Source organism: Crinia signifera, chromosome 9 (genome assembly GCF_055691185.1).
Source record: "Crinia signifera chromosome 9, ASM5569118v1, whole genome shotgun sequence".
NCBI classification, from domain to species: domain Eukaryota; kingdom Metazoa; phylum Chordata; class Amphibia; order Anura; family Myobatrachidae; genus Crinia; species Crinia signifera.
In genome coordinates, this window is record NC_139225.1 from 72,133,947 (window position 1) to 72,154,220 (window position 20,274).

Below are 20,274 nucleotides of genomic sequence, written 5' to 3' on the forward strand. Positions count from 1 at the left end.
ATTTTATAACTAATCTCATACACTGACAGTATGGCAGGAAAAGCTGCCTCCAAGGCTGCCCTTAGGGTTTTTACATGTAAAACCTGTAAGGAGCAGTTCACCCAGCATATAAAGGGTGTTTCATTGTGTGAATCTTGCTATAAGGCAGAGCACACACAGGAAGTGGAGCCTCAGACACAGACTTCTCAGTCAGATTCTTCTGAGCCTTTACTACAGAATGTGTTGGCTGGATTGGCTGCAGAATTAGCTGCTTCCAGGAAGGACAGGGAGCGGTTTCATGCTCACCTGTCCATTATGGGTTCTACTGAACCAGCCTGGGTTAAGACGCTTATGCAATCTGTGGCCTCTGGGTCCAACCCTGTAGCTGGGCCTTCACGGCCTTCACAAAAGCGTACCAGATCTCCCATAGGTCTATTACAGGATGATAATGATACTGATGGGGAGGACGATGTTGATTTGCTTCAGGTAGATGAACCTGAATTCATTCAGGATGAGGCGCTACAGCGTGATGATCCTCAGGGGGTAGAGGGCCTGATTCAGGCTGTTCGCAGCACACTTAATTTGGTTGAGGACGATACTCCGGTTCCTTTGTCCTTATTTGGGCGGACACAAAAACAGCAGGTTACTTTCCCTGATTCGGCTGAATTAGACAGACCTCTCCTAAATGTATGGAAAACGCCAGACAGAAAATTCCAATTGTCTAGGCGCATGAAGTTACTTTACCCTTTTTCTCAAGAATCTAGAGAAAAATGGGAGACTCCGCCTCCAGCTGATGTCTCGCTGTCCAGGCTCTCCAAGCGGACCACGCTTCCAGTTCCGGCGGCAGTGGCTCTAAAGGAGGCCCCTGACCGCCGTCTTGAGACAACGGTAAAAACTATTTATACCACGGCAGGGGTCTTACTCAGACCAGCCTTAGCTTCAGCCTGGGTCAGTAAGGCCATGGAGAAATGGTCTGAAGAGCTTGCGTTGGGTTTACAGAGCGGTAGGCCCCGTGACGAACTGCTACAGCTGGCTCTGTATGTTAAAGATGCAGCTGTCTATACAGGTGAAGCTGCTTCAGATGTAGCTGAGTTGGGTGCTAAAATCTCAGCTTCAGCGGTATTGGCCAGACGTACTATCTGGTTAAGATCTTGGCAGGCGGAGGCCGACATAAAAAAGGCAGTAGAAGCTTTGCCTTATGCGGGAGATATGTTGTTTGGGCCTGAGCTTGACAAGCTCATTGCTCAAGCTACCGGAGGTAAGTCTACCTTCCTCCCTTCGGCCACTCCCCCACCGAAGAGACAATTTACACCGTCCTTTCGGGCTTTTAGAGGGGGCGCCTCATTCAGAGGACGTGCCAGGGGAGGTTTTTCGTCCTTTCGAGGACGCAGAGGCAGAGGTGGCAGAGGAGCCACAACCGCAGTTACCTCTACCCGTCGTGCAGAAACCAAGGTTGCAGACAAACCTGTGGCATGACGGGCTTCCCGCCCATTTGGGGGATCCCAAGGTGGGCGCAAGGTTATCCCTCTTCGAGAACGTCTGGAGGTCTCACTGTCGAGACAGTTGGGTGCTTCAGATTGTGGAACACGGGTACAAACTGGAGTTTGTTCAGGCTCCGCCGAACAGGTTTTTTACAACAGGCCTACCTGCTTTAGTAACAACACAAGCAGCTTTGGTCAACTCCATTCAAAGTTTTTTACAAGCAGGGGTCATTATACCTGTCCCCAAAGCTCAGGAAAAGCTGGGTTATTACTCAAGTCTTTTTCTAGTACCGAAGCCGGACGGTTCGGTAAGGCCCATTCTCAATCTGAAGCACCTCAACGATTACATCGTGTACCACAGGTTCAAGATGGAATCTATAAGGTCAGTCATTGCAAGCCTAGAGCCAAGGGAGTTTCTCTTATCACTGGACATAAAGGATGCCTATTTGCATATTCCGATCTGGGAACCACACCATCGGTTCCTCAGGTTTGCGATTCGCAATCAGCATTACCAGTTCAGAGCACTCCCTTTCGGTCTTTCATCAGCTCCAAGAACCTTCACAAAGGTTATGGCTTGCATGATATCAGCCCTTCGGATTCAGGGGATAACGATTGTGCCCTATCTGGACGATCTTCTCCTGAAAGCATCCTCTCCACAAAAACTACAACAGGATGCCCGGACTACCTGCGACTTCCTGGTTCAGAATGGTTGGATCCTGAATTTCAAAAAGTCTCAACTGGAACCAACACAGAAGATATTGTTTCTGGGTCTGTTGTTCGACACTGTCCAGGAAAGGGTTTTTCTGCCATTATCCAAGGTCACAGTCATCCAGCAGAGGGTTCGTCAGGTCCTGACGCCTCGCAGAGTATCGGTGCATTTGTGCACCAAGCTGTTAGGCCTGATGGTGGCAGCCTTCGAGGCCCTATCTTACGGAAGGTTTCATTCCAGGACCTTTCAAGGCAATCTTCTAGCTCAATGGTCGGGATCCCATCTTCAAATCCACAAGACCATTGTTCTGTCCAAGGAAGCTCGACTCTCTCTTCAGTGGTGGCTGAATACATCCAACCTTACCAAGGGTCGCTCCTTCCAGTCTCAGGTCTGGACTATGGTGACCACAGATGCCAGCCTTCGGGGTTGGGGTGCGGTCACGCTGGGTCGCACCTTCTAGGGTCTTTGGACCAGCCAGGAAGCCCGCTTACCCATAAACATCTTGGAGTTACGGGCTATCAGGTTGGCACTGGCACAGGCCCACCCCCTTCTTGTCGGTTTGCCGGTAAGGATACAGTCGGACAACATCACGGCAGTATCCTATATCAACCGACAAGGGGGCACCAGGAGCAGGACAGCCATGCGGGAAGTCCGCCCAATTCTGTCCTGGGCAGAAACATACACCACCGGTTTCTCCGCAGTCTTTATTCCAGGAGTGGAAAATTGGGAGGCGGATTACCTCAGCAGGCAGGACCTCCACCCGGGAGAGTGGGGTCTTCATCCGGAGGTTTTCCAACAGCTGGTTCAGAAATGGGGGATGCCACAGATAGATCTCATGGCATCCAGACTGAATCACAAACTTCCCCAGTATTGTGCAAGGGCTCAGGATCCAGCGGCTGCGGCAGTGGATGCCCTCTCCATTCCCTGGGACTTCGACCTGGTATATCTCTTCCCTCCTATTCCGTTACTTCAAAAGGTACTCAAACGGATAAAGAGGGGAGCAGCAGAAGTCATCTTAATCGCTCCAGATTGGCCCAGGCGTCCGTGGTACTCCGACCTCAGGGACCTGATGGTGGAGGAACCTTGGCGCCTGCCGCTGCGAGAAGACCTGCTGCAGCAAGGTCCATTCGTCTACCAAAACTTGCCTCGTCTACGTTTGACGGCGTGGCGGTTGAGGCCGAACTTTTGAAGAGAAGAGGTATACCAGGAACGGTCATTCCTACAATGCTTAAGGCAAGGAAGGATGTAACAGCGTCTCACTACCATAGAATATGGAAGTCATACATCCGCTGGTGCGAGGCTAGAAAGGTGCCTAAGGCAATCTTTTCTCTGGCTAGACTTCTTGAATTCCTGCAGGCGGGACTTGCATCAGGTTTGAAGCTTGCTTCTCTCAAGGTCCAGGTTTCAGCCCTCTCAGTATTCTTCCATCGCAGGATAGCGCTGATTCCTGAGGTACAAACCTTTTTTAAAGGAGTACTTCGACTTCAACCACCGTTCACTGCTCCTACGGAACCATGGAATTTAGTGGTGGTTCTAGAGTTTTTGAAGTCAGATGTTTTTGAGCCACTGGACACCTCGGATCTCAAATTTCTGACTTGGAAGACGGTGATGCTGCTGGCTTTGGCCTCAGCACGTAGGGTTTCTGAATTAGGAGCCCTATCGTGTAAGTCTCCTTTCCTTACCTTTTACAGGGACAGGGCTGAACTACGTACTAGCAGGAATTTCCTTCCTAAGGTGGTTTCTGCATTTCATGTAAACCAGCCTATTGTTGTACCAGTTCTTCAGGGTGAAGATGCTTCTCTGGATGTAGTCAGAGCCTTACAGGTTTATGTTAGGCGAACCCAACATCTAAGGAAATCTGACAGCCTTTTTGTGCTCTACGATGCACTTAAGAGAGGTTGGCCTGCGACAAAAAGGACTTTGGCAAGATGGATTTGCTGTACAATTAGGGAAGCCTACTTGTATACACAAAAGAAGGTACCATCGGGAGTGTCAGCGCACTCCACGAGGTCAGTAAGTACTTCTTGGGCCATGGCGAGAGGTGTCTCCTTGACACAAGTGTGCAAAGCGGCTACCTGGTCGGGATCTAGCACGTTTGCAAAGTTTTATCGGTTTGATACCTTCGCCAGCTCGGCTACGGCTTTTAGTAGGGCAGTGTTACAGGAGCCCCAGAGCTCTCCCGCCCGGACTTAAAAGCTTGGGTATGTATCCCCACATGTAATGACTGCAGTGGCTCCTGCTGCATGTAGGTGAAATAAGGAATTTGGTACTTACCGATAATTCCCTTTCACCGAATCAGCAGGAGACACTGCACGCCCACCCAGCACTGGTTCTCCTGCCATGATGTTAGTGTGGTTTGTGTGTGTGAAAGATACGTTCTTTCTATTGTTGCAATGTTTGTTGCATAGTTATTATTAGTACATAGGGATCTTTTCAAAAATCCTATGTGTTATGTTTTGTTAGTATGTTCACGTTATGTGCATTGTCTACTAACTCTGTTTATGTTTTAGCTCCGTTCCCTACCGGGCAGGCCCTGGTCTCTCTTCTCCTCTCGGACACAGTTTTTCTAAGACTGGGGTCTGGGTGGGGATAGAGGAGGGAGGAGCCTGCAGCAGTAAAGTTTTCTTAAAGTGCCACTCCTCCAGTACACCTACTCTATCCCCACATGTAATGACTGCAGTGTCTCCTGCTGATTCGGTGAAAGGGAATTATCGGTAAGTACCAAATTCCTTATTTAATGCCACCTTAGCTTGCTACTACTCTTTATGCAACATGCTAGAAAATATAGGATATTTTAAGGTGTTATCCACCATTTTACAACAGTCCTGTTTACTAAACATCCTGGTACTGTTTGTGGCCTAACATTTCCATAAAATAGATAACATGGATGGTTACCAACCATTGGTTTCTGATGTCCACCACTAGTTGCCTAGAAACTGTGCCTCTGGACCGCATAGAGGAAGTTCTGCCACTGACAACACAGGCCAAAGTGGTTCTCAAACGCAGTCCTCAAGACCAGTGGAGTCACTACCCTGATGCGAGTGCTAAAGTGCCACCACTGTAGACAGCTAGGGACGCCGCATTTCTGGGGATGCAAGCCTCGCCCCTGGAGTGCCAAAATCGGGCTCCCGTGAGTCCATGCCCCTCTGAAACAGGCCACACACCCTTTTCAGACGTGATGCGAGTGACAGTGCAGACAGTACAAATCGTTTGTGAGCCTCCCAGGGAGCTGCCGGGTGGCTCACAGGAGAATTAGGTCCGACTTGTCCTTAGGACAAGTCGGCCTAATGTATGGGGGCCTTAAGTCTGGAGTGACATCATTGGTGAGGATTTGAGAGAGAGAGGAAGGACTTGAGAGATAGATAGTGTGTCTGTTTAAAAAAACAGACATGTGCCTGTGGCATGCGCAGATGTCCCTCTTCACCAACCTCCAAAGTTGGGAGGTATGGTACTGCATTGTTTGTTACACCATGGCTGGAAAGGGAAAAGCTGCCAAGTTCCTTACGCTAAATACTCAGCTAAGTTTGTACAGTCTCTTCTGTCTTCCAATTTATGTTGCTAGAACAGCTTCCTTCAGGAACTCTGAATCTCATTTCATTAGGTATGTTGCCATGCGTCCAGATTTGCTGGCCTCAAAACAGACTATAGCTACTGTAGGTGGATTAGGTTTACAATTTGTCAAGCTTATCTAGCCACAACTAGGGTTCCTCCAGAAGTCACGGCTCATTCCACTGTGGGACCCTGGTGGACGGCTGCTCGAGGAGTCTCCATGGAACAATTGTGTAGAGTGGCAGCGTGGTCCAACCACAAGACCTTTTAGGGCGAGTTGTTTTGCAAAGTTCTCAGCACACTCCCACCCAGTTTGGGAGCTCTGGGATGTCCTTACTGTAACTGCATTCCAGTATCCCCTGCTAGATGAAGGAGAAAATGGGATTTTAGTACCTATCAGTAAATCCTTTTCTCCTAATCAGCAGGGGATACTGGACATGTGCCCGGCACTGTTCTCTTTCTACCTTGGTGTTTAAAAAAAATCTTCAACTGTACAAAGTGACACATTATTAAAAAGTGGTTAATGGATGAAGAAAGCACTCATTAATGTAAAAGAAAATAAATGAAACATCAAACTTATCTCAGACATTCAGAAGTTGGCCTGCACCCTGAAATGCGCGTATGTGGGCCTGCACCCTGAAATGCGCGTATGTGGGCCAGCACCCTGAAATGCGCGTATGTGGGCCAGCACCCTGAAATGCGCATATGTGGGCCAGTGCCCTGAAATGCGCGTATGTGGGCCAGCACCCAGAAATGTGTGTATGTGGGCCAGCACCCAGAAATGTGTGTATGTGGGCCAGTGCCATGAAATGCACGTATGTGGGCCAGCACCCATATGTACATGAATGTTACAATCCTGCAATATAATAATGGCCTTTAGAAGGACATGTTAGAAGATGAGGGGTTGCGGAAAAGTATGCAACCACTAAATATTTATGGATAAATGCTATTTATAAATGCCCATAGCAACCAATCATATTCTGTCTATCATTTCTCTGTTGCATCCTAGAAAACGATAGACAGAATGCGATAGGTTGCTATGGGCAACATCACCTCTTTTAATTTTTAGAAGCTTCAGAAAATATACCTTAGTATTGAATCCAAACTAAAGGTGGCCTTACACTTCTGCGATGTATTCCGAACAGCTAGGTTATATGGAGTATGTCGCACTGAACCTGAAAGATGTTGCTAAACACAAATCCAATTTTTCAACAGGATTTATTGTGATACAATATACACATAAAAGCATTAAAAGTATGGGGGAAAAGAAAAGGAAAAATACAACAATGATGCAATGCTCCTATGGAAACGTGAAGTCACTCTGGTCTCAGATGTTACAAAACAGTCTGGCAATGAATGGGTATCTCACCATGTGGATGCACTGCGGTGGGCTATACTTAGGATGGAACAAGTCTGCGGCACCACAGCAGTGAGCTTACGTCCAATTGCCTCCAGAGTCCAAATAAAGTGCTTTGTGCGTCTCCAATAAAGTGCAGTTGCAGTAAAGGGGGAAATTTACTAAAGGAAATTTTTAAAAAAAATAGGTGTATTTGTATCCAGAAAAACACTTATTTTAGACATTTACTATCCCGAAAATACGCCAATTCATAGTCGTGTTGATGTGCTATCAATACGAATACGAATTGTCGTATTTTCGGGATAGTAAATGTCAAAAATAAGTGTATTTCTAAATACAAATACACCTATTTTTTACAAATTTCCTTTAGTAAATTTCCCCCAAAGTGTCTGGTGCCAAGGTGCTTCGATTAGAAAGTGCAGTGGCTTGTGGTCATCAGCAACGCGTTTCGAAGACTTGAATAATGTCTTCTTTTTCAAGCTGGGTATCAGTGTATTTGTATCCAGAAATACACTCATTTTTTACATTTACTATCCCCAAAATATGGCAATTCGTAGTCGTATTGACGTGCTATCAATACGAATACGAATTGCCGTATTTTCGGAATAGTAAATGTCAAAAATAAGTGTATTTCTGGATACAAATACACCTATTTTTTACAAATTTCCTTTAGTAAATTTCCCCCATTACGTCTCAAAATCATTACAAAAATATTGTCTGCTAACCAGATGTTCCATATTGCTGCATGCTGTGATCTTTCTCCTCTGGTGTGACTAACTGATTAGTTCATGGGTTGTAACATGATATATAAAATGTGTGTATGTATGTAACATGTACTGTATACCTAGCAAGGAAAGAAATATAACTGGTGTCTTTGATACATCCCCTTTGTAGCTACTGCTTGCACCTGGAAGCACTGATTCTCAAGAAGGATTTCCATCCGGCTGTCCTATCCCAGCTCTCAGCAGCGAGAGAACTAAAAACAGCGGCAGAAGGTGAGCTCTCTCATGCTGTTACCCCTAATAATGTCATTATTATGCTGTTCTGAATAAAGAAAACAAAAAATTACAATAAAACTAATCCTTACTGCTCAACATTGCTCTATGTAAAGCTGTGCGTGAATGCATTTAAGGCCCCCTTACACTTGTCAACTTATTGTCTCAACAAATTGAACCTGATTGACTCGAGATTTATCCTATGTGCAGGAGGTTCAATCTCTTCCAATCTCTTGGTTATACCCAATGGCACAGGATTGTGGATTGTGTCCTACACATCAGGCACATAAGATTTTGTCAGACGGCACAGCAGATCTTGTCCGATAAATTGACTCAAATTGGATCAAATCTCACAAAATCTCACAAGTGTAGGGCCCTTTACAGGTGTGGTAGGCGGAAATGCATTAGGTCGACAGATTCAAAAGATTGGCAGTTGTTAAGGTCTACAGGGTCAAAAGGTCAACACAAAATTGTTTGACATTTTGGGGGAAATTTACCAATATGAAAAACCTAGTTTTTCGTATTGGTATTTTCCCTACGACTGCATACGACTGTTTAAGTCGTATGCAAAGTCGTGTTCCGGAGGGGGATTTACAAAGCAGTCATATACGACTGCTTTGTAACCCACCGATGTCGTAGGAATTCGTATTAGCGGCCGTATATACGGCCGCTAATACGAATTATTTCTAGCAGTCTGCACGGATCAGTCAGATCCGTGCAGGCTGCAATGTGTAAAAAAAAATAGAAAAATAAATAAATAAAAAAAAAACCGGCGTGGGGTCCCCCCCACAGCCGAAACCAGCACCAGGCTGACAGAGCCTGGAGCCGGTAATTAAAAATCAGGGAACCCGACAAATAGGGGTTCCCCGATTTTTAACAACCAGCCCCAGGCTCCTGCTCTGGGGCTGGTTCCCAAAATACGGGGGACAAAATGACTAGGGGTCCCCCGTATTTTAAGAACCAGCCCCAGGCAAAACCAGCCAGCAGGCTAATGCCACAGCCGGGGGGAGACTTTTTATGCAAGTCCCCCCGGCCAAAGCATTAACACTACCGACCAGTCAGCCTGGCCAGGGGCCCTGGGGGAGTGGGGACCCCCCCAATAAAGGGGTCCCCCCCCTCCAGGACTTACCTGACCAGGCTGAAGCCTGGTGCTGTCCTCGATGCCCCTGGGCGGTGGGCATCGAGCTGATAGTTGTGTAAAAAATAGAAGAAACCATTGTTTTTTACTGTGGCACTACAAGTGCCAGCAAGCCTCCCCAGCAAGCTGGGACTTGGAGAACCACAAGTCCCAGCCTGCTGGGCATTAAAGGGCCCGCTGGGTCTTGTAGTGCCACAGTAAAAAAAATAGTTAAATAAAACACACTGACACACATTTTAAATAAAAGTTTAATACATACAAAACACACATACTGATACTTACCTAGCTTGATCCCGTTGGTAGGTCGCTGGCTCCGGTGTCGGCGGCTCCGTGTCGGCGGCTCCGTTGTCGGCGGCTCCGTGTCGGCGGCTCCGGGGTCGTCGGCGTCCTGTCCGAAGATAATCCATGTTGGACCTGTGGAAGGAAATCCTACTCACCCAGGTCCTGCATGGATGGTCTTCGTTCTTCATCCGTCGACATCCCGGTCTTCTGACAGCTGCTGGCGACTTCCAGCAGCTGTCGGCATCTTCCGCGACGCTCCCCGGCTTTCAGAGCCGGAGAGAGAACCTTCCTGGTCGGCGTCTGGGCTCAGAATGAATTCTGGCCAATCAGGAGCCGCCTAGCCGCCTAGCGGCCAATCAGGAAAGACCTTTCCTGATTGGCCGCTAGGCGGCTAGGCGGCTCCTGATTGGCCAGAATTCATTCTGAGCCCAGACGCCGACCAGGAAGGTTCTCTCTCCGGCTCTGAAAGCCGGGGAGCGTCGCGGAAGATGCCGACAGCTGCTGGAAGTCGCCAGCAGCTGTCAGAAGACCGGGATGTCGACGGATGAAGAACGAAGACCATCCATGCAGGACCTGGGTGAGTAGGATTTCCTTCCACAGGTCCAACATGGATTATCTTCGGACAGGACGCCGACGACCCCGGAGCCGCCGACACGGAGCCGCCGACAACGGAGCCGCCGACACGGAGCCGCCGACACCGGAGCCAGCGACCTACCAACGGGATCAAGCTAGGTAAGTATCAGTATGTGTGTTTTGTATGTATTAAACTTTTATTTAAAATGTGTGTCAGTGTGTTTTATTTAACTATTTTTTTTACTGTGGCACTACAAGACCCAGCGGGCCCTTTAATGCCCAGCAGGCTGGGACTTGTGGTTCTCCAAGTCCCAGCTTGCTGGGGAGGCTTGCTGGCACTTGTAGTGCCACAGTAAAAAACAATGGTTTCTTCTATTTTTTACACAACTATCAGCTCGATGCCCACCGCCCAGGGGCATCGAGGACAGCACCAGGCTTCAGCCTGGTCAGGTAAGTCCTGGAGGGGGGGGACCCCTTTATTGGGGGGGTCCCCACTCCCCCAGGGCCCCTGGCCAGGCTGACTGGTCGGTAGTGTTAATGCTTTGGCCGGGGGGACTTGCATAAAAAGTCTCCCCCCGGCTGTGGCATTAGCCTGCTGGCTGGTTTTGCCTGGGGCTGGTTCTTAAAATACGGGGGACCCCTAGTCATTTTGTCCCCCGTATTTTGGGAACCAGCCCCAGAGCAGGAGCCTGGGGCTGGTTGTTAAAAATCGGGGAACCCCTATTTGTCGGGTTCCCTGATTTTTAATTACCGGCTCCAGGCTCTGTCAGCCTGGTGCTGGTTTCGGCTGTGGGGGGGACCCCACGCCGGTTTTTTTTTTATTTATTTATTTTTTCTATTTTTTTACACTGAAGCCTGCACGGATCTGACTGATCCGTGCAGGCTAAAACGCAAATACGACATGAAAATGGTGTTCTATTTTCCTGTCGTATTTGCGTGGGTGTTTTACACCACTAAGCAGCCGTATTATCAGTACGGCTGCTTAGTAAATCAGAAACCACCATTCTTTTGAATGGTGATTTCTGTCGTATTCTATCGATGGTGTAGACATTCGTATTTGTAAATACAAATACGAATGTTCCATCTTTAGGACTACGAATTGTTGTATTTTTGGGATTGTAAATCCCGAAAATACAAATTCGTAAAAAAAAGGTGTATTTCTCCCTACGAATACACCTTTTTTCTACGAATCCATTTTGGTAAATGTCCCCCAATTGTGGCTGTGGGTCACAAATGTGGCTTTAGGTCAGGTTATTGGTTGTGGTTCACATGGATAGAAAATCCAGCAAAAAAAATAAAAAATTTCCCCCAAAATTTGTCGACCATAGCCATGTCGTCCTTTTGAACCTGTCAACCTTAAGCATTGTTGAACTTTTGTACCTACCAACCTAATGCATGTTGACATATTGGCTGTCTAACTGGAGGCTTTGCAGACCTGTGGAGTGGTCGCAGATCCATCAATAATGAAATCCCTGAGTAACCCTATGGCCGCAAGATATGAGATGCTGTACACTCCCCAAAGACGGTCCTAAAAATGCAGCATTTTATGCCAATCCCACACAGCGAGCAACATCGCCAAGTTACCTTGGTGTGGTTGTTGTGCGACCGTGACACGTGCAATTGAACGATAATCACTCAACGTAAATATAAGCATTGTGTACAGATTGCAACACCCACTGTTTAGTGTGCACCATCCAATTCTTGATGTTTTGAGTTTAATGAATTGTGTGGTTGCATCATCCCACTGGAAATTTGTTATGTCCAGTTTGACGATTCCATGGCCGACGAGGCGATGTTATATGCAGCATGCACGAATACATTGCCCTGTTGTACAGTCACTGATTCGCACCATCATCAGGTGTCAGGGCCAGATTTAGGGGTCAGGACACCCCTAGGCACAACATTTTTGGCCGCCTCCTGGACCCGGAGGGAGGGAGGACCCTTTTTAAAAAATTTAAATAGAGTGGAGGAAGCTCAAGAGGGCTGTTTCCCGGAGTTACCTCATCCACTTGTTCAGGACACCGCACTCCTCCTCCACAACAGCAGCAGTCATCGGCAGGCAGGGAGAGGGCTGACACACCTGGGTGGTGGCAGCAGCGGCAATAACAGTGGTGACGGGCACCGGTAGCCCAGACACTGCGCTCCCCTGCAGCAGTCACCAGCGGGCAGGGAGAGGGCTTAAACTTTCGGGTGGTGGTGGGCACTGGCAGCCCGGACACTGCGCTCCTCCTCCGCAGCAGTCATCGGCGGGCATGGGGAGGGCTGAGACATCCGGGTGGTGGCAGCAGCAGTGGCCGCAATAGCAGCGGTGATGGGAGCTAGGAGCCGGGTAACACACCCTAACAGGGCTGGGGGAGGGTGCTGCAACCCATAATGCGCTAAGGCGGACACTCGGGGAGCTCTGCATAGCTCGGAGATCCTGGCAGCACTGAGACCCCGGGAGCTGTGGGATGATGAGCCATGCAGCGCTCCTTTGCAGCTGCACAGCTCATCCCCCCATAAAAACATCCCTGGTGGCTGCCAACCTTAACATGTGCCGCCCCTAGGCCCATGCCTCATGGGCCTAGTGGCAAATCCGTCCCTGTCGGGTGTACACCAACTGAAAGGGGTTTGTAAGTATCACCTCCACTGTACATAGATTGAGGCCAGGTGGCATAGCATGGAAGGAATAATGACATTTGGCACCTAATGTAATAGCCTGCGAGTCATGACTAGTACCAAGATTAGGCTAGAAGCCTTGAAATTTAATGCTGAAATTATTTTACATTAAAACCACGTTGGTTTTTGCCTTTTATAAATAAAAAAAATGTATATCTTGAGTCTAAGGGGCCTGTTTACTATTGAATATCTGTGGCTAATTCCCACCCAGATTGCATTGCATATGCAATTCAGTAGTAAATGGGCCTTTAAATCACCAAAATGTCAGCACTGGTCACAATTTACAGGTTATTACATCTGGTTCTTGGTCTCCCATAATTTCATTATGGGTAGCTTGTCATGTCCATTCTCTTTCTGCAGACAGACAGAGCCATGCTGCTATTGACGTAATAAGCAATACCAAGAAAGCTAAAAGTTGCTGACCATCTGTTATCACCAATATAAGGAATACCTATGACCAATCAGTGCAGCCACATATGGCAGGCATGGGATGGGTCTCATAGCAACCCTGTAATGACGGCTATTGTGTAATATTGTGTATAAGTGGGTACTGTATATAAGAACTTTATATATGCTTACCTTTTGTTGTCTTTTAATACACAAACTTTATTATACCATGGTAGGACTAGAACATATGGTGCCTGTATAGATAAATACATAACATAGATGCCACAGACAGATAAGCTCCCATTGTGACATGAGCTGTTTTTGATCATTGATTTCCTCTCTTGTTCACATTAAGCTTCACTTGCTTTGTTTTATGTTCCTTACTCTATGTTAACTTATGCTTTTTCTTATGGCAGAGTTGCCCCTAAGTGTAGGCTATATGGACAGTATAATTGGAGCCATTGCAACAAAAACCCACGCCATATGTTTTTTCATAGTTTATAATTTACTATATTTTTTTTTATACTGATTGTACAATTAAAATGACAAAGTACGTGCACCTTGTACACACCTGGTGCAGAGCCGGCAAATGCAGTACAGATGCATTGGACACCATCTAGGCACACGGCATGACTGAAGCTGGACTTGTAATTAGCTATTTTGGGGATGGGTAGTGGATGATGGTTCCGATCCATGATGCAGGGAGCTCAGGGCCTTACCTCCCTTCCTACAGCTTCTGATCAGATCATTCTGACCAAATCTGGAGAGGGGAGAGTCGGAGATGGACAGACCATAAGCTCTCTGCATAACTCTGCTTACTGTTCATCATGTCACACAAAAGCAGGCTTTACTGGGGGTGGGAGCAAGTTACCATATGCCCCCCTGGCCTGTACAATGGCTTCAGTGCAGACTGTTACTGTGCGCATACAGTACATGGCTGACAGTAAAGTGACAGGTGGAAAGTGCTCTGTGATCGCTCCCATCGTGTTTACAGCACCATCAACACAGCAGAGCAGCAATAGCTCTATTTCTATCATTGTGTTTGTACAAACCTGTGCTTATGGTAACAATCATTTACTACTGTAAAGATTTGCAAGATGTAGTTTAGCAGAGAAGGAAATGCCAGCACAATGCACATACAGTAACAGTGCATTGTCTGACACACAATGGTCGCTGCGTAAGAAAAGTGTCTTTAAAACAGTGGATACCATTGTACATGTGCCAGACAGCATGTAAAATGTCTCCGTGGTAAATAAGCCAATCACATATTTATAATGTGTCTACATGGGAAACATTTTCCAGAACATATTTCATGAAGGATGAACTTTGGAATAATTGCTTGTTGCACTGTGCTTAGATTCTTATTAAAACAAAGGGCCTAATTCAGGTTGCATGCAATGCTGATGTTCAGGGAGGTAAGTGATTATTTGTTACTGCGCGTGTGCAACAGTCCCTATAAATATGTACACTGCCTGCGTTACGCTGTCTATACACACACGGGGCTCAGCTAAGACACGCAGTATTGAATTGTCTATAAAAAGTACATGGTGTCCGCGTGTGGGTCCCGGGAGGTGGTGCATTAATGGTCCTGTCAGAAACCGCAGTGCACGTTCGCATTGGCGCACGCGTCCGCGTTCCTTACCCGCTCACTGGTGTGTCTTGCGGCGCAGGCCCCTGTCCTGTGCTGTCCCTGGGTAGTCTCCATGGCAGGATCTGAGTGGCATTGCCCTGAACTATTGCCGCCGTCCCAAGCTGGTCCCAGGCCGGATCCACACCACATGGGTGCCGCCATGACACCTGCAATCACATGACTCTTTTGTCCAATGATTTCCCTGTGACCTTGTTGCTCTGACCTGTGCACTGACTCATGTGACCAAAGGTGTGCACAGGTACTTCCTGGACTTAATTGATGCTGCAGCTTGCAGGCAATCACAGACCAGCGGGGAGGATATTGGCCTCTGGCCCATTACCCCTGCCTTGAACAACTAGTCTGATCCCTGTGTGTATCCGGTCTTCAGTGTTCCAAGGCTCCAGATCCTGTCCAGAGTCCCTGTGGTTACCCTGTGCAAACTGCTGCTGTCATCTGCTGCTGATATTAAAGCTCCCTGGCTCTCTTCACCTGCCAGGTAACCTTCCTCGCTGTCTTCCATCTCCAGCTCCCAAGGGAAGAGAAAAGAGCACTCCAGTATATTCAAGCAGAGTTTGCTGTTGCCCTTAAAGGCCATACCACCTTTTGACTACCAAGTCAACACAGCTGTCAACTCTCCAGTTTCCTGTCAACTCCCCAGTTTCCTGTCAACTCCCACATAGGATCCCAGGCTGTCATCTCCCGTTTTGATCCCAGGTCGTCAATAAGCTCCTGTCGACTCCCAGGTAATCAACCGCCATGTCTGCTCTCAGGCCGTCAATTCCGTGTTGACTCCCAGGTCGTCAACAAGCTCCTATCGACTCCCAGGTCGTCAAGATCCCTTTGGCTCCCAGGCCATCGGCTACCCTCTGGCTCCCAGGCCGTCTACAGTACCGTGTCGGATTCCAGGCCAGCGCAGACCAAATATCAAGTACCAAGTTTCTCAGTTCCAAGCTCCAAGCTTACTGACACTAGTCACCGTCCATCTCCTGTGACTGGCCAGTTAGCTGCGGGGAACTCAGGTCAGAGGGCCGCAATCTTGCAACCGGAAGCAGCGGAGTCTAAACGTCCTTGCGGGGGTCCCTGGTGAAAACTGTAGGTGGTGTTAGACTCCGCACCTCTGACCAGAGTCTCGTCAACTCCCCCCACCTAGCTGTGCCCGCAGTGTCAGTAATACTTCTATGAACTGTTCCTCCTGTGTTCCAGTTCCCAGCATCCACCACTGGGCAACTTCTGCCACAGCCGGGAACACCAGAGACCCAAGCCCTGACAGTTTGTTCAAGGCCCTTGGACCCGGCACGTGATCAGAATGTGGGGCCAGTGGCTTTACAACATGTCACATCCCGGATGGAGACCCAAGAGGCTACACAGCAGGGGGTTATTACTTATCTCCAGGAAGTGTCAACCCTCCTGGACAGTCTACAGCAGTCTCTCATCCAACCTGCTCCGGCAGTGGCAGTACCTCCCACTCTGCCACCTGTCTACTCCTGTCTTCTGTCTACTCCCCAGAAGTATGATGGGAACCCCAAGTATTTCCGGGGTTTCATCAACCAGTGTGAATTTCAGTTTGAGTTGCTGTCTCAGAACTTTCCTACTCCCGAACCAAGGTGGCATACATCATCTCTTTGCTGACCGGTCCTGCCCTAGAGTGGGTTTCTCCCTTGTGGGAGAGGTCTGACCCACTCTTGGCTGATTATCATCTCTTCATTGCCTACTTCCGAAAAATTTGACGAGCCAGGTCATCCTGCTTCTGCCACTACGGAGATCTTCCGCATGAAGCAGGGATCCAGGACAATGGGTCACTATGTCATTCAGTTCCAGACCCTGGCATCTGAACTCCAGTGGAACAAAGAAGCGTTATCAGCAGCCTTCTGGTTGGGTGTTTCAGATTCCATAAAGGATGCCCTAGCAACTCGTGACTTACCTGACAAGCTGGAAGACTTGATTTCTCGGTGTGTCAAAATGGATCTGCGTCTCCAAGAACATAACCTAGAAAAGATTAAAAAAGGGACTCCCGTGGTCTCTTCGCCTTCCAAGTTCCAGTCTCTGCCATATCTGGTGTCAACTGCCCTGGAAGAACCTATGCAGATAGGTAGATCCTGACTGGCACCCGAAGAATGTGCCAGGAGACAACAAAGCAGTCTCTACTGTGCCGCTCCCGGCCATTACCATCAGTCCTGTCTCAAGAGGCTTGGAAACGCCAAAGCCTAACCTGTCCAGGAAGAGTCAAGTTAGGTCAGATTGCCAAAGCTTCTCCAGTACATGATTTGGTTCTGTCCGTGACCATCCAGTCCCAGTCCGGTCCCCAGGTCTTCACTGCCCTGATAGACTCAGGAGCAGCCGGTAACTTTATCGCCCTGGAGGTGATAAAGAAATTCAAGTTACCCATGGTTCACCTGGACTCTCATTTCTACTTAAAGGCGGTGGATGGAAGTAAAATTATCAGCAGTGATGTGACTCACCATACCTGTCCCCTGTCACTTCATGATGGGGTTATTCACACAAGAATTTTTGTACTTCCTGGTTGTGCCCAAGACTTCCTACAGCATTGTGTTAGGTATGCATTGGCTCCGTGTGCACAATCCAAGGATCAACTGGGTGACTCTCCAGATTGAGGAATGGAGTAACTATTGCCAAGACCATTGTGTGACCAAGGTGGTTCCACTCCGTTCTTCTGAAGTGCCAACCCTTCCAGGGTTACCCCAGCAATATAAAGACTTTCAGGATGTCTTCAGTGAGAAAGCTGCCGATCATTTACCCCCTCATCGTGAGTGGGACTGTACCATAGACTTACGTTCCTTTAAGACCCCTCCCAGGGGCCGTACATATCCACTGTCTGTTCCCAAGGACATCCAGGATAACCTCAAGAAGGGGTTCATATGCCCCTCTACGTCCTCAGCAGGCGCTGGATTCTTCTTTGTCAAAAAGAAGGATGCCGGGCTGTGCCCTTGCATAGACTACAGAGGGTTAAACGAGATCACGGTAAAAAACAGTTACCCGCTTCCACTCATAACAGAACTCTTTGACCGGGTCAGAGGTGCCAGAGTCTTCATAGAAACTGCCCCTTTTTTTAAACATGTTACCTCAATCCATACTTGATCCTTATTTTTTTGTAAGGATATCAATATGCCTATCCCAAGAATGTTTAAATTGTACTACTGTATTTGCCTCTACCACCTCTGATGGGAGGCTATTCCACTTATCTACTACTCTTTCTGTGAAGTAATTATTCCTCAAATTTCCCCTGAATCTTCCTCCCTCTAGTTTCAGTGCATGTCCTCTTGTTCTGCTGCTCTTCTTGCTGTGCAGAATGTCTTCCACCTGTACCTTGTTAAAGCCCTTGATATATTTGAAAGTTTCTATCATGTCCTCCCTTTTTTGGCATTAACCTGTAGTTGCCATGCTCTTGACCATTCCTCTAATCTACCTAGATCATCAATCATTTGTTTTACCCCTCCTGGTGTGTTTACCCTGTTGCATACCCTTGTGTCATCTGCAAAAAGGCACATTTTACCCTCAGTTCCATTGCAATATCACCAATAAAGATATTAAAAAGCACTGGTCCAAGTACAGATCCCTGGGGTACTCCACTTGTAACCTTTCCTTCCTTTGACTGTACTCTGTTTACTACAACTCTCTGTTTTTTGTCCTGCAACCAAGATCTTATCCATTCAACTATCTTAGAATCCAATCCCAAGCTTTCAAGTTTATTTAACAGTCTGCGATGTGGGACAGTGTCAAAAGCCTTACTAAAGTCTAGATAAGATACATCTACAGCCCCACCTTGATCTATTACTTTAGTCACCCAGTCAAAAAAGTCAATAAGATTTGTTTGACATGATCTTCACCCAGTAAACCGATGGTTTTTTGGATCCTATAAATTGCTGGTTTTGAGATATTCTACAACTCTTTGTTTTAAGGGTGTTTCCATCAATTTACCTATTACTGATGTAAAGCTCACTGGACGATAGTTGCTTACCTCTTCCTTGCTTCCACTTTTGTGCAGTGGGACTACATTCGTGGTTTTCCAGTCCTCTGGGATTACTCCAGTAGCTATTGACTGGTTGAATAATTATTTTATTGGTTTTACCAGCTCCCCTTTAAGCTCTTTTAGTATCCTTGGATGTATCCCATCTGGCCTCATTGATTTATCCACTTTCAGTTTTGAGAGTTCTGTGAGGAATTTCTCCTCTGTAAATGTACTTGTTTCTCCCTCAGTTTTCTGACTATATTTGCAACTTAACTGTGGCCCCTTCCCCTTTCTTTCAGCATTGAATACTGAGCAGAAATAATTATTAATATGATCTGCTATTACATTGTCCCCCTCAAGAAGATGTCCACTCTCTGTCTTTAGTCTTTTTATTCCACTTTTTGTTTTTCTCCTTTCACTTATATACCTAAATAGTTGTCCCCTCTTTACCCACTGACTGGGCCATTTTCTCCTCAGCCTGTGCTTTTGCACATCTGATTACCTTCACCAAGCTGGATCTCAGAGGAACCTACAATCTCATCAGGATCCTGAATTGAGAAGAGTGGAAGACACCAGGGAGGGGCATTATGAGTATTTGGTAATGCCCTTAGGTCTCAGCAAAGCTCCTGCGGTGTTCCAGAACTTTGTTAATGAGATTTTCCATGATTTCTTATATGAATACCTAGTAGTCTACCTGGATGATATCCTCATATTCTCCCAGAGTCTCCAGTCCCATCGTGATGATGTGAAGGAGATCCTACTGTATCTCGCCAAGATCTCCAAGTGTACCTTCGAAGTTCCATCTATCCCTTTCCTGGGGTATATAGTCTCCAGTACAGAACTCCGAATGGACCCCAAAAAGTTGGAAGCCGTCACTGGTTGGAATCAGCCTTCCACTCTCAGATCCATCCAACATTTCATTGGGTTTGCAAACTATTATCGGAAGTTTATCAAAGGGTTCTCTATGCTCATTGCTCCCATCACAGCGCTAACCTGGAAAGGTGCTTATCCGGCTCACTGACCTGAAGAAGCTTCCCGACTCTTCCAGCTTCTAAACAGGCCTTTGTGACTGCTCCAGTCATCCAGCAGCCTGACCTTAATAGACCAATCATTCTGGAGGTCGACGCCTCCCATGTCGGCGTAGGAGTAGTTCTTTCACAGGCAGCTGAAGATGGAAATATGCATCTCTGTGGATTCTTCTCTCGCATGTTCCTACCGGCAGAGAAGAATTATGCAATTGGAGATCAAGAACTTCTAGCAATTAAGTTGGCTTCTGAAGAGTGGCATTACCTTCTGGAAGGAGCCAAGCATCCTGTTACGATCTACACTGATCACAAAAATCTCCTGTACATTCAAACTGCACAGTGTCTTAATAATCGCCAGTCCCGTTGATCCATGTTTTAACTTCAAGGTTCTGTTTCGCCCTGGTTCCCAGAATGCCAAAACGGACACCTTATCTCATTCCATGGATGAGGACACCAGCCTCCCTGAGTCTAATCTGATCATTAGTCCCACTGCCTTTGCCACGACTGTCTTGTCCCCTGTGCCACCCTGAGAAATATTCTTCGT

At 47.3% G+C, this 20,274-nt stretch overlaps 1 protein-coding gene across 2 annotated transcripts in view; it reads left to right on the plus strand.

Annotated features, from left to right (window-relative positions):
• LOC146035640 (uncharacterized) overlaps nucleotides 1-20,274 on the plus strand; it is a 97,477-nt gene that overhangs the window by 48,663 nt on the left and 28,540 nt on the right. For both annotated transcript variants that reach the window (XM_083159213.1, XM_083159214.1), the window contains exon 6: nucleotides 7,970-8,070. In XM_083159213.1, the coding sequence (XP_083015339.1) occupies nucleotides 7,970-8,070 (101 nt within the window). The remainder of the gene's footprint in view (nucleotides 1-7,969; nucleotides 8,071-20,274) is intronic.